The sequence below is a fragment of the Bombina bombina genome, chromosome 3 (genome assembly GCF_027579735.1).
Source record: "Bombina bombina isolate aBomBom1 chromosome 3, aBomBom1.pri, whole genome shotgun sequence".
Taxonomy (NCBI): Eukaryota; Metazoa; Chordata; class Amphibia; order Anura; family Bombinatoridae; genus Bombina; species Bombina bombina.
In genome coordinates, this window is record NC_069501.1 from 544914443 (window position 1) to 544927215 (window position 12773).

At 43.3% G+C, this 12773-nt stretch overlaps 1 protein-coding gene across 1 annotated transcript in view; it reads right to left on the reverse strand.

The window, feature by feature from the left end:
* The window catches only part of LOC128653629 (arf-GAP with SH3 domain, ANK repeat and PH domain-containing protein 3), a 176927-nt gene that overhangs the window by 37945 nt on the left and 126209 nt on the right, over positions 1 to 12773 (reverse strand). Inside the window, exons 18-19 of the mRNA XM_053707033.1 lie at positions 7516 to 7601; positions 7322 to 7437 (exon numbers count right to left, since the gene is read on the reverse strand). Coding sequence (XP_053563008.1) covers positions 7322 to 7437; positions 7516 to 7601 — 202 coding nt within the window. The remainder of the gene's footprint in view (positions 1 to 7321; positions 7438 to 7515; positions 7602 to 12773) is intronic.

Below are 12773 nucleotides of genomic sequence, written 5' to 3' on the forward strand. Positions count from 1 at the left end.
CGAGGTAAAGCACTAAGAGCCTCCGACACCGCCGTCTTTAACTGCACATTAAAGTCAGATGGTAAAAGGCTCCCTCCATACGGAGTATCAGGCGTGCTACGGGAAGCTGCATGTGACAATGGAGATGATTGATGGGTATGCACCTCACGGGACGGCGAGTCCTCAGAGGTGGACGGCTCAGTAGTACTAAAGGGGTTAACCTTCTTAGACATAATAGCCTTGTTGATGCATGAGGAACATAGTTAAGAGGGCGGACACACTAAGGCCCCCTCACATTATAGACAGGTATTACTATTAGGGATAGAGGGAGTACCCTCAAGCATATCAGAATCCTCCATAGCTTGCGCTAACAACAGTAGGATACAGAATAAATTAACTTTTTATTTCTCACAAAACGGCACCTTTATACTCCCAATGACTGGGGCACTCACCACCTCCTAGACCCAGGCAATCAGAGAAAGAAGCGACCTCTCCAACAGCAAGCTCGGTCAGGAAAGAGAAAAACAGAATTTATGCTTACCTGATAAATTTCTTTGTCTTGTGATGTATCGAGTACACGGATTCATCCATCCTTGTGGGATATTCTCCTTCCTAACAGGAAGTGGCAAAGAGAGCACCCACAGCAGAGCTGTCTATATAGCTCCTCCCTTAGCTCCACCCCCCAGTCATTCGACCGAAGGCTCGGAAGAAAAAGGAGAAACTATAGAGTGCAGAGGTGACTGAAGTTTTTTAAATAAAAATATACTACCTGTCCCCAAGCCAGGCAAACCACATACTGTCCCGGAACATTTCAGGCCTATCTCACTTCTGAACACCGATGTTAAGATCCTTGCTAAAATACTATCAATACGTCTCAATAAATACCTACCTGGTCTTATTTCCACAGATCAGGTGGGCTTTATTCCGGGCAGAGAGGCAAGGGACAATACGTGCAAAGTTCTCCAACTCATGGAATACGCACGAAACAAGGGGGAGCCATTGGTCCTCTTCTCCACCGACGCGGAGAAGGCCTTCGACCGGGTCGATTGGCTTTTTCTGCGTCGAGTACTGAAGGTCATGAACTTTGGGAATACATTTATAAACCTCGTGTTCTCCCTGTACTCTGACCCAAATGCGAGAGTTAGGGTAAATGGGACCCTTTCAGATACCTTCAAAATCACCAATGGGACGAGACAGGGCTGCCCTCTCTCCCCATTATTGTTTGCCATAACAATCGAGGCACTGGCACAGAAAGTACGCAATAACCCCAGTATTTCGGGTATAGTAATAAGAGAAAGTGAATATAAACAGGCACTATACGCCGACGATATCCTATACACTCTTACCAACATTGAAACCTCCATACCGAACCTCTTACAAGAGCTAGGGACCTATGGAGAATTGTCTAACTTCCATCTTAATATAGCAAAGTCTGAGATACTTAATATATCAGCATCACATACACAGCTGCTAAAAATGAGCGAAGTGCACCAAATACCAATGGCGACCTCCCACCTAAAATACCTGGGGGTCCTTCTCCCTAAGGACCCCCGAGACCTATTTAAATTAAATTATCTCAAACTAAAAAACGAAATAACCAGAGACCTCTCCTCATGGAAAAATAAGCCTCTCTCATGGCTAGGCAAAATTGGCGTCATAAAAATGAACATCCTCCCACGCATACTTTACATACTACAAACCCTTCCAGTCCCTATTCCCAAAGATTTTATCCCACAACTCCAAAAAACTTTGGAACAATTTATATGGAATAATATTAAACCCAGAGTTCCAAAGAAAACACTATACATGCCAAGGGACAGAGGTGGGTTGAGCTTCCCTGATTTGGCATCCTATAGACAGGCAATACTCCTGCAGAGAGTAGTGGAGTGGGCCCACAATTCCGCACACAAAGCATGGGTCAGATTGGATGGGCAGATCCTTAACATCAACAATGTGGGAGGACTGGCTTTTATCTCACATGCGAAACGACCGAAAACTATAAGTAAATACAGCATCATAGCAGAAACACTGAAAAATTGGGACAAAACAATTAACACCAGTACGCATATTTCAACAAAGCACTCACCTCTCATACCCATCATAGAAAACCCAGAACTCCCGTACTCTCATCTGGGTACACAGATGAGTAGGCCCTACAGCCTTCGCGAAGGCTCATTGCATTATGCAGTAACGGGCGGGAAGCTATTACCCCAACAGGACATGGCAGAGAAGTTTGGAGCTGTCTTTCACTCCTGGCTGAGGTACAACCAATTTCAGCACTATATTGCACATCACAAAAACAGGGAGAGCTTCATGAGAACATTAACACCCTTTGAAACACTATGCACGACAAACAAACCACCCAGACGACTGATCTCACTGATATATAGGCAAATAACAATACCACCAGGGGCTGCTCTCCCAACATATACAGGGGCTTGGAGCAGAGATCTGGGCAGAGACATTGATGAGGATACTTGGCTTAACTCCTTTAAACTAACTAAACGCTCTTCCATCTCAGCTAATGTGCAGGAAATTCATTTAAAACTCACTAGCAGGTGGTACTTGACCCCAACAAGACTGCACAAATGCTTTCAATCAGCTAGCCCTCTGTGTTGGAGGGACTGTGGAGAGCAGGGCACACTCATTCACATATGGTGGGAATGCCCAAAAATAAAAGACTACTGGCACAGGGTGATCAACCACATGTCAGACAAACTACAATTTACCATCCCAAATACCCCAGAAGCAACCCTTCTTTTCCAATTGCCTACAGTCAAAGCACCGCACACACGAGCACTGATGTTAATAATGCTAACAGGAGCTAAAAGATTGATACCTAAGAAATGGAAATCAAGGGATGTTCCAACCCTAGAGGAATGGATCCATGCAGTCGATGAACTGCTTATATTGGAAAGATTCCACTACTTCAAAACAAATCAAATAGACACACATGAAATGATGCTGGCCACCTGGAGAGACGCTAGCATCTAAAAAAGATAGCTCCGACACCAAATAATGCAGTACCAGGAACACCCCCCCCATTCCTTCCCTCCAACCCCGTCCCCCCCCCCTCCCCCCCCCCCCCTTTTTTTTTTTTTTTTTTTTTTTTTCTTTTCTTTTTCTTTTTTTTTCTCTCTCTTTCGTTATTGTAGTTGTTTTGACACACAGTTATAACTTACTCTTGATGTTTGAAGTAATATTAGAAAAGTTAAAAAATACAACAGGCTTGTTGGGCATAGCATTTTAATAGAAAATGTATATGAACACATGATAATATGACTTACAACTGCCAGCATCTGTTAATTATTACACTAAACGATTATGTAATGACCTGACTCTGGTATATGATGTAAATGTAATCTTTGAAAAATGCTCAATAAAGCTTGTTTAAAAAAAAAAAAAAAAAAAAAATATACTACCTGTCTTAAACAGACAGGGCGGGCCGTGGACTCGATACATCACAAGAGAAAGAAATTTATCAGGTAAGCATAAATTCTGTTTTCTCTTGTAAGATGTATCGAGTCCACGGATTCATCCATACTTGTGGGATACCAATACCAAAGCTTTAGGACACGGATGAAGGGAGGGACAAGACAGGTACCTTAAACGGAAGGCACCACTGCTTGTAGAACCTTTCTCCCAAAAATAGCCTCCGAAGAAGCAAAAGTATCGAATTTGTAAAATTTGGAAAAAGTATGAAGCGAAGACCAAGTCGCCGCCTTACAAATCTGTTCAACAGAAGCCTCATTTTTAAAAGCCCATGTGGAAGCCACTGCTCTAGTAGAATGAGCAGTAATTCTTTCAGGAGGCTGCTGGCCAGCAGTCTCATAAGCCAAACGGATGATGCTTTTCAGCCAAAAAGAAAGAGAGGTAGCCGTAGCCTTTTGACCTCTCCGCTTACCAGAATAGACAACAAACAATGAAGATGTTTGACGGAAATCTTTGGTTGCTTGTAAGTAGAACTTTAAAGCACGAACCACATCAAGATTGTGCAACAGACTTTCCTTCTTTGAAGAAGGATTAGGACACAGCGAAGGAACAACAATTTCCTGATTGATATTCCTATTAGAAACAACCTTAGGAAGGAATCCAGGTTTGGTACGCAAAACCACCTTATCTGCATGGAAAACAAGATAAGGTGAGTCACACTGTAAAGCAGATAACTCAGAAACTCTTCGAGCCAAAGCGATAGCTACTAAAAACAGAACTTTCCAAGATAGAAGCTTAATATCTATGGAATGCATAGGTTAAAACGGAACCCCTTGCAGAACTTTAAGAACTAAGTTTAGGCTCCATGGCGGAGCAACAGGTTTGAATACAGGCTTGATTCTGACTAAAGCCTGACTAAACGCTTGAACGTCTGGGACATCTGCCAGACGCTTGTGTAAAAGAATAGACAATGCAGAAATCTGTCCTTTTAAGGAGCTAGCTGATAATCCGTTATCCAATCCTTCTTGGAGAAAAGACAATATTCTTAATGTAAAAACCGGATTGACAAAACGTCAAAAACCGGTAGAAAACGTTCAGCACCTTGCCACAGCTCTGCTGTGGCGCCTACCTGCCCTTTAGGAAAGATTTGTGGGGGGGAAAACTTCTTTTAAGCCCTCAAACACAGCAGGACCCTCTGGAGAAGCAGCTGGATGTCTCTGAGTAAAAGAAACTGCGCAACTGAGGCGTGAAAATAGGCCCCTCCCACCTCACTCGATGTTATGGGGCCTAAAAGAAACACACCAGAGTGTTTCTAAACTAGCCATGTGGGTTAATAACCCTTAAATAAGACACAATGACCCCTTAAAGTCCCTCAAAAAACGTTATTTTTGCAATAAAAAAAACGTTTTTTCCTAACAGTGTCACCAGTAACCAATGAGCCCTTTATGCAAGCTGGGATTCCTACTAAGTGTCGGAATACAGTTTACCCTTACCTCATGGGGATATTGCCAGCCTTTTCTAGAATTATCACAGTCTGTCTAGAAAAAAATAGACTGAACATACCTCAATGCAGCTTAGCATGCAAACCGTTCCCCCAACTGAAGTTTTCCTGTACTCTTCAGCCCTTGTGAGAACAGCAGTGGATCTTAGTTACAAAGTGCTAAGATCATAATCCTCCTTGCAGAAACCTTCATCTCTTTTCTGCCAGAGAGTGAATAGTACACACCGGTACCATTTAAAATAACAAACTTTTGCTTAAGAAAATAAAAACTAACATTTTTGTCACCACACTCACTTTACCCTTCCTAGCAGTTAAGCAGGCAAAGAGAATGACTGGGGGGTGGAGCTAAGGGAGGAGTTATATAGACAACTCTGCTGTGGGTGCTCTCTTTGCCACTTCCTGTTAGGAAGGAGAATATCCCACAAGTATGGATGAATCCGTGGACTCAATACATCTAACAAGAGAAACGAAAGTGTGACCACACCCGGTCACGTGGTGTGCAAGGCAGGACTGCCCCTGCTATGAGAAAAAGCGTACACAGCTGCACAGCGTTCAAAGTGAAAGTCAAAACCTGTATGTTCCGTTACCGCATAACAACAGTCTATGAGCCCAAAAAAATAATCCTCACACAAAGCAGCATAAAATCAAAGTAACACATTTGACTAATTCCCACTGTTCAATAACCTCCCTCAGGAGATATTAAGCCATGATTCTATAACGATAAAAAGTCACATTGTGACCCTGTCTCCAGCAATTTCAACATAAGTAAAAATTGAAACGCTCTTACCAGAATCCGTGCTGTGGAACAGAAACACAGCCTCTCAAGTGTGACAGTCTTGTAGCATCGCTCCTGACATGGACTTGAGTGAAGAAAGCAGACAGTGAAACTTGTCAACACTGGTTGCTTAAGGAGCTGTTAGCAGGCAGTCTGGATTGGTTTGCAGGAAGACTCTCCCTGCATCTTCAAACTCTAACTTTCGTCAATGCTCTCACTGAGAGGCTGACAAGACTACTTAAAACTCCAGTTCCATATCGAAAGGCATATACCCCTCCTGAGGAACAACTCAGAAATCTTCTGACACTTCTCTGCCATCCTCCTGTGACGAAAGGCAAAGAATGACTGGGGGCTGGGGGAAGTAGAAGAGGTATTTAAGCCTTTTGCTGGGGTATCTTTGCCTCCTCCGGGTGGCCAGGGTAAGTATTTCCCAACAGTAAGGAATGAAGCCGTGGACTCTCCTTGTATTAAGGAAACATTTAATTTGAAAAAAAACACACTCACCCCCAGTATCTATCTCTTCATGCACAGAGGTGCATGCATAAGCATAAATATCTCTTTATGCACACCAGCGGATGCATAAACACAACCTTTCCCTAATACTGATTTCTTCATTCATCCAGTACATGCATAAACAAACACAGCAAAAGCTTGAACTAACATACCATGTAGTGTATGTGGTTACACTGTAAATTCTAACTGTAGCTGTGTGAGACCCGAAAAACACCTTATAGTGGCTTTATATTTGTTTTGATAGCTGTCTATTAGCTGTAGCTGAGAGCTATGGGTCCTAATATATGTGTATTAGGTGTAGGTGAGAGTTTTTGGTCCTGATTTCTGTGTATTAGATTTAGGTTAGAGCTATGGACCCTGATAACTGTGTATACGGAGTAGGTGAGAGCTATGGTCCATGATGTCTGTGTAATACTAGTAGGTGAGAGCTATGATATGTGATGCCTGTGCATTAGGTAAAGTTGAGAGCTATGGACCCATATGTCTGTGTATTAGGTGTAGGTGAGAAATATGGGCCCTCATATCTGTGTAGTTGTACTTAGTGTAGATGAGAGGCTATGGGCCCGCATGTCTGTGTATTAAGTGTAGGTTAGAGTTAAGAGCCCTGACATTGGTGTACTAGGTTAAGGTGAAAGAGATTGGCACTCATATATGTGTATTATGTGTAGGTGAGAGCGATGGGCCCTGATTTCTGTGTATTGGTGTAGGTTGTAGCTATGGGCCTTGATATACATTTATTAAATGTAGGTTAGAGCTTATGTCCCTGATGTCTTTGCATTAGGTGAGAGCTATTGCCTCTAATGTCTGTGTAATAGGTATAGAGGTATAGGTGAGAGCTATGGACTCATATCTGTGTATTATGCGTAGGTGAGAACTATGGGTCTTGATGTCTAGGTATTAGGTGTAGGTTATAGCTATGTGTGCTGATATCTGTGTATTCGGTGTAGGTTTGAGCTATGAATTGTGATGTCTGTGTATTAGTTGTAGGCCCGAGCTATAGGTCCTGATGTTAATTTTTTGGAAGAAGGACAGAGGTACTTCCCCTAATGTTTGTATAAATTGAATGATGCCATCATATCACTGATCTATGTGAATGAGGCGCACTTATTAAGGGTGTTTACCTGCATTCAAAGATGCTTTTGCTTTCAGTAGAAGTCGTATACAGTCAGGTTTATTATATTTTACACCATAATGTAGTGCTGTGTCCCCCTCTTTCGTTGTTCTGTCTAAAGATCCCCTGAAATAAAATAGACTACATTAAGTAACAGTCACCTCATAATCCAGCCACCTTACACCCAGTAGGCAGGGCACTTACCCATTCTGGATAATAAAATCAACTAGTGGTACAGACATCCGTTCAGACAGACGAACAGCCAGATGTAGAGGATATTCACCGACATCCTGAAAAAACATGACCCGCTATTATACTTGGTGGCATTGCTAATGGGATTTACAAGGCTTTAAATCATTAAAGGGATATGAAACCAGACAGTGCAGTCTATTATCAAATTTGCTTCATTCCCATGATATTCTGTGTTAAAGAGATACCTAGGTTGGCATTTGGAGCACTAAATGGCAGGAAATAGTGCTGCTATCTAGTGCTTTTGCAAACGGATAAGATTCTTGCAAAACTGCTGCCATATAGTGCTCCAAAAAAATGGGCCAGCTCCTAAGTATACATCCTCACATTCAACAAAAAATACAAAAGAGAACAAAGAAAATGTAGTAATAGAGGTAGTTGTTTAAAATTGCAAGTTCTATCTGAATCATGAAAGAAAATAAAAAAGTATTTATATCCCTTTAATAGTCAGAGCGCCCTAATGGCTTTACTGGGGCACATTCCATTTATGTCAATCTGTTTTGTAGCTTTTTTTTTTTCTCCAAAGAGAAGCTCTTCCCTTCGGTCACTGACTGATCACATTGTTTAGTGCAGACTATACAATGATATCCTAAATAACGCCTGCTGTATGTGCAAGGACATGATTTCAAACTGATCTCATGATATATCATTTATTTTAGGGACGGTGAGTAGTATGTGGCCTAGGCCCTGGCAGCAGAATTTAAGAGGTAGCATTTTTAGAGGTTCTGTGGCATGATGACTTCCTGTTCCCCCGCTCCAAATGTGTTATTTATTGTCTAGTAGATGTGCACGCCTCTCCATTTGTCCTTGGTCTCCAATTGTGAGAAATTTATGAGGCAAATATATAGCTGAATTTGTTGGGGGAATGTAGCAGATTTACCAGTGCCTAAGGCAGCATAGAAATTAAAGGGATATTAAACCCCAATTAATTTTTCTGTCATGATTCAGTCCATTGCTGCTCCTGAGCCTACCTAGTTATGCATTTCAACAAAGGATACCAAGAGAATGAAGCAAAATATTTAACAGAAGTAAATTGGAAAGTTGTTTAAAGGGACAATCCCATGATTGAAACAGGGCACGTAATTTTAAATAACTTTCCAGTTTACTTTTATCACCAATTTTGCTTTGTTCTCTTGGTATTCTTAGTTGAAAGCTAAACCTAGGTAGGCTCATATGCTAATTTCTTAGACCTTGAAGGCCGCCTCTAATCTTAATGCATTTTGATAGTTTTTCACCAATAGAGGGCATTAGTTCACGTGTTTCATATAGATAACATTGAGCTCATGCACGTGAATTTACCATGGAGTCAGCTCTGATTGGCTAAAATGCAAGTCTGTCAAAAGAACTGATATAAGGGAGCAGTCTGCTGAGGCTTAGATACATGGTAATTACAGAGGTAAAACGTGTATAATTATAACAGTGTTGGTTATGCAAAACTGGGGAATTTGTAATTAAGGGATTATCTATCTTTTAAAACAACAAAAATTCTGGTGTTGACTGTCCCTTTAAAATTGAATGCACTGGGGGGGCGGAGTCTAGCCAAGCTCTAAGATGGCAGCTTAACTTGGTAGCTCTGTGCAGCAACTAAAGCTTAAAAGTTAAAAAGCATGTTTGGAGGCTTTCTTTATAACCTAAAACACATCTGCTGGGGATATCTACAATAAGTGGTCACTTTCAGCGCAGTATCCTCAGAAAAAGCGGAGGGGAAGGCTGTAAATCTGACCGGGAGACTTGGCGCACATTTTTTCCTCTGCCACGCAGCAACAGATCCGTCATCGCAGAGAGGCCATCAAGGTGGTAATCTGGCTGGGGCGCATCTGCCTACTTAAAGAGATCTAGCGGCAGAGAGATAATTGGGACTACACCCTGAGCAACGCAGTCCGGTCCCTGGCACAGGGCCATATTTTTTTTTAGCTGCGACTGCGGCCAGCACTCGGCACCCTTTGGCCTACAGGGGAGAGGGACAAGGAGGCTGTCGTTCTCCTTGTAGCAGGACAGCTGGAAGATCGACAATAGGCCTCACTGGCAGCAGCACTTGTGACACCCGGCAGAATTAGTAAGTAAAAGGCTGAGGTCATAACTCGGGCCGCACGCAACACACTAAAAACTATTGGGAACTACCCAGAAATACTAGGAAGGCCCTGCAAGGGTATACTAGATCTGACATACCATATTATAGCAGAGTGGCGGTGTACCCAGGGTTGATCAGTGACTGTTAGGTACTAAACCGCTAAGTGTGCGGAGGGGTCTTTAATTACAAAAAGGGCCTGTAACCTTCCCTGGGGTCTCTGTAAGCCTCCTATATAGCAGCTCTGACATTGGTGGCAATAAACAAGGCCCCACACAGGCTTCCCTAGTGGCACTGAGATGGCAGCCAGGAAACCTAATAAACTGGACAAAAACCTAAAGTCCACAGCACTAGAGACATATCTAAGATCTACTAAAGGGCTGGCCGCAGAGGAGGTGGATGGGGAGTTAGAGGAGAGACACCACGCTCCCACGACGAGCATGGGGGACACACCAGGGACATGTGGAGCTATGACAAAAGCGGATCTACAGGCCCTTGTCTCCAAGGAGGACATGGCAGCAGGGCTGGAAAAATTGATGAACAAAAACAGAATTTATGTTTACCTGATAAATTTCTTTCTCCAACGGTGTGTCCGGTCCACGGCGTCATCCTTACTTGTGGGATATTCTCTTCCCCAACAGGAAATGGCAAAGAGCCCAGCAAAGCTGGTCACATGATCCCTCCTAGGCTCCGCCTACCCCAGTCATTCGACCGACGTTAAGGAGGAATATTTGCATAGGAGAAACCATATGGTACCGTGGTGACTGTAGTTAAAGAAAATAAAATATCAGACCTGATTAAAAAAACCAGGGCGGGCCGTGGACCGGACACACCGTTGGAGAAAGAAATTTATCAGGTAAACATAAATTCTGTTTTCTCCAACATAGGTGTGTCCGGTCCACGGCGTCATCCTTACTTGTGGGAACCAATACCAAAGCTTTAGGACACGGATGAAGGGAGGGAGCAAATCAGGTCACCTAAATGGAAGGCACCACGGCTTGCAAAACCTTTCTCCCAAAAATAGCCTCAGAAGAAGCAAAAGTATCAAACTTGTAAAATTTGGTAAAAGTGTGCAGTGAAGACCAAGTCGCTGCCCTACATATCTGATCAACAGAAGCCTCGTTCTTGAAGGCCCATGTGGAAGCCACAGCCCTAGTGGAATGAGCTGTGATTCTTTCGGGAGGCTGCCGTCCGGCAGTCTCGTAAGCCAATCTGATGATGCTTTTAATCCAAAAAGAGAGAGAGGTAGAAGTTGCTTTTTGACCTCTCCTTTTACCTGAATAAACAACAAACAAGGAAGATGTTTGTCTAAAATCCTTTGTAGCATCTAAATAGAATTTTAGAGCGCGAACAACATCCAAATTGTGCAACAAACGTTCCTTCTTTGAAACTGGTTTTGGACACAGAGAAGGTACGATAATCTCCTGGTTAATGTTTTTGTTAGAAACAACTTTTGGAAGAAAACCAGGTTTAGTACGTAAAACCACCTTATCTGCATGGAACACCAGATAAGGAGGAGAACACTGCAGAGCAGATAATTCTGAGACTCTTCTAGCAGAAGAAATCGCAACTAAAAACAAAACTTTCCAAGATAATAACTTAATATCAACGGAATGTAAGGGTTCAAATGGAACCCCCTGAAGAACTGAAAGAACTAAATTGAGACTCCAAGGAGGAGTCAAAGGTTTGTAAACAGGCTTGATTCTAACCAGAGCCTGAACAAAGGCTTGAACATCTGGCACAGCTGCCAGCTTTTTGTGAAGTAATACCGACAAGGCAGAAATCTGTCCCTTCAGGGAACTTGCAGATAATCCTTTTTCCAATCCTTCTTGAAGGAAGGATAGAATCCTAGGAATCTTAACCTTGTCCCAAGGGAATCCTTTAGATTCACACCAACAGATATATTTTTTCCAAATTTTGTGGTAAATCTTTCTAGTCACAGGCTTTCTGGCCTGAACAAGAGTATCGATAACAGAATCTGAGAATCCTCGCTTCGATAAAATCAAGCGTTCAATCTCCAAGCAGTCAGCTGGAGTGAAACCAGATTCGGATGTTCGAACGGACCCTGAACAAGAAGGTCTCGTCTCAAAGGTAGCTTCCACGGTGGAGCCGATGACATATTCACCAGATCTGCATACCAAGTCCTGCGTGGCCACGCAGGAGCTATCAAGATCACCGACGCCCTCTCCTGCTTGATCCTGGCTATCAGCCTGGGGATGAGAGGAAATGGCGGGAACACATAAGCTAGTTTGAAGGTCCAAGGTGCTACTAGTGCATCCACTAGAGCCGCCTTGGGATCCCTGGATCTGGCCCCGTAGCAAGGAACTTTGAAGTTCTGACGAGAGGCCATCAGATCCATGTCTGGAATGCCCCACAGGTGAGTGACTTGGGCAAAGATTTCCGGATGGAGTTCCCACTCCCCCGGATGCAATGTCTGCCGACTCAGAAAATCCGCTTCCCAATTTTCCACTCCTGGGATGTGGATAGCAGACAGGTGGCAGGAGTGAGACTCCGCCCAAAGAATAATTTTGGTTACTTCTTCCATCGCTAGGGAACTCCTTGTTCCCCCCTGATGGTTGATGTACGCAACAGTCGTCATGTTGTCTGATTGAAACCGTATGAACCTGGTCCTCGCAAGCTGGGGCCAGGCCTGGAGAGCATTGAATATCGCTCTCAGTTCCAGAATATTTATCGGTAGAAGAGATTCTTCCCGAGACCAAAGACCCTGAGCTTTCAGGGATCCCCAGACCGCGCCCCAGCCTATCAGACTGGCGTCGGTCGTGACAATGACCCACTCTGGTCTGTGGAACATCATCCCTTGAGACAGATTGTCCAGGGACAGCCACCAACGGAGTGAGTCTCTGGTCTTCTGATTTACTTGTATCTTCGGAGACAAGTCTGTATAGTCCCCATTCCACTGACTGAGCATGCACAGTTGTAATGGTCTTAGATGAATGCGCGCAAAAGGAACTATGTCCATCGCCGCCACCATCAACCCGATCACTTCCATGCACTGAGCTATGGAAGGAAGAGGAACGGAATGAAGTATCCGACAAGAGTCCAGAAGCTTTGTTTTTCTGGCCTCTGTTAGAAAGATCCTCATTTCTAAGGAGTCTATAATTGTTCCCAAGAAGGGAACCCTTGT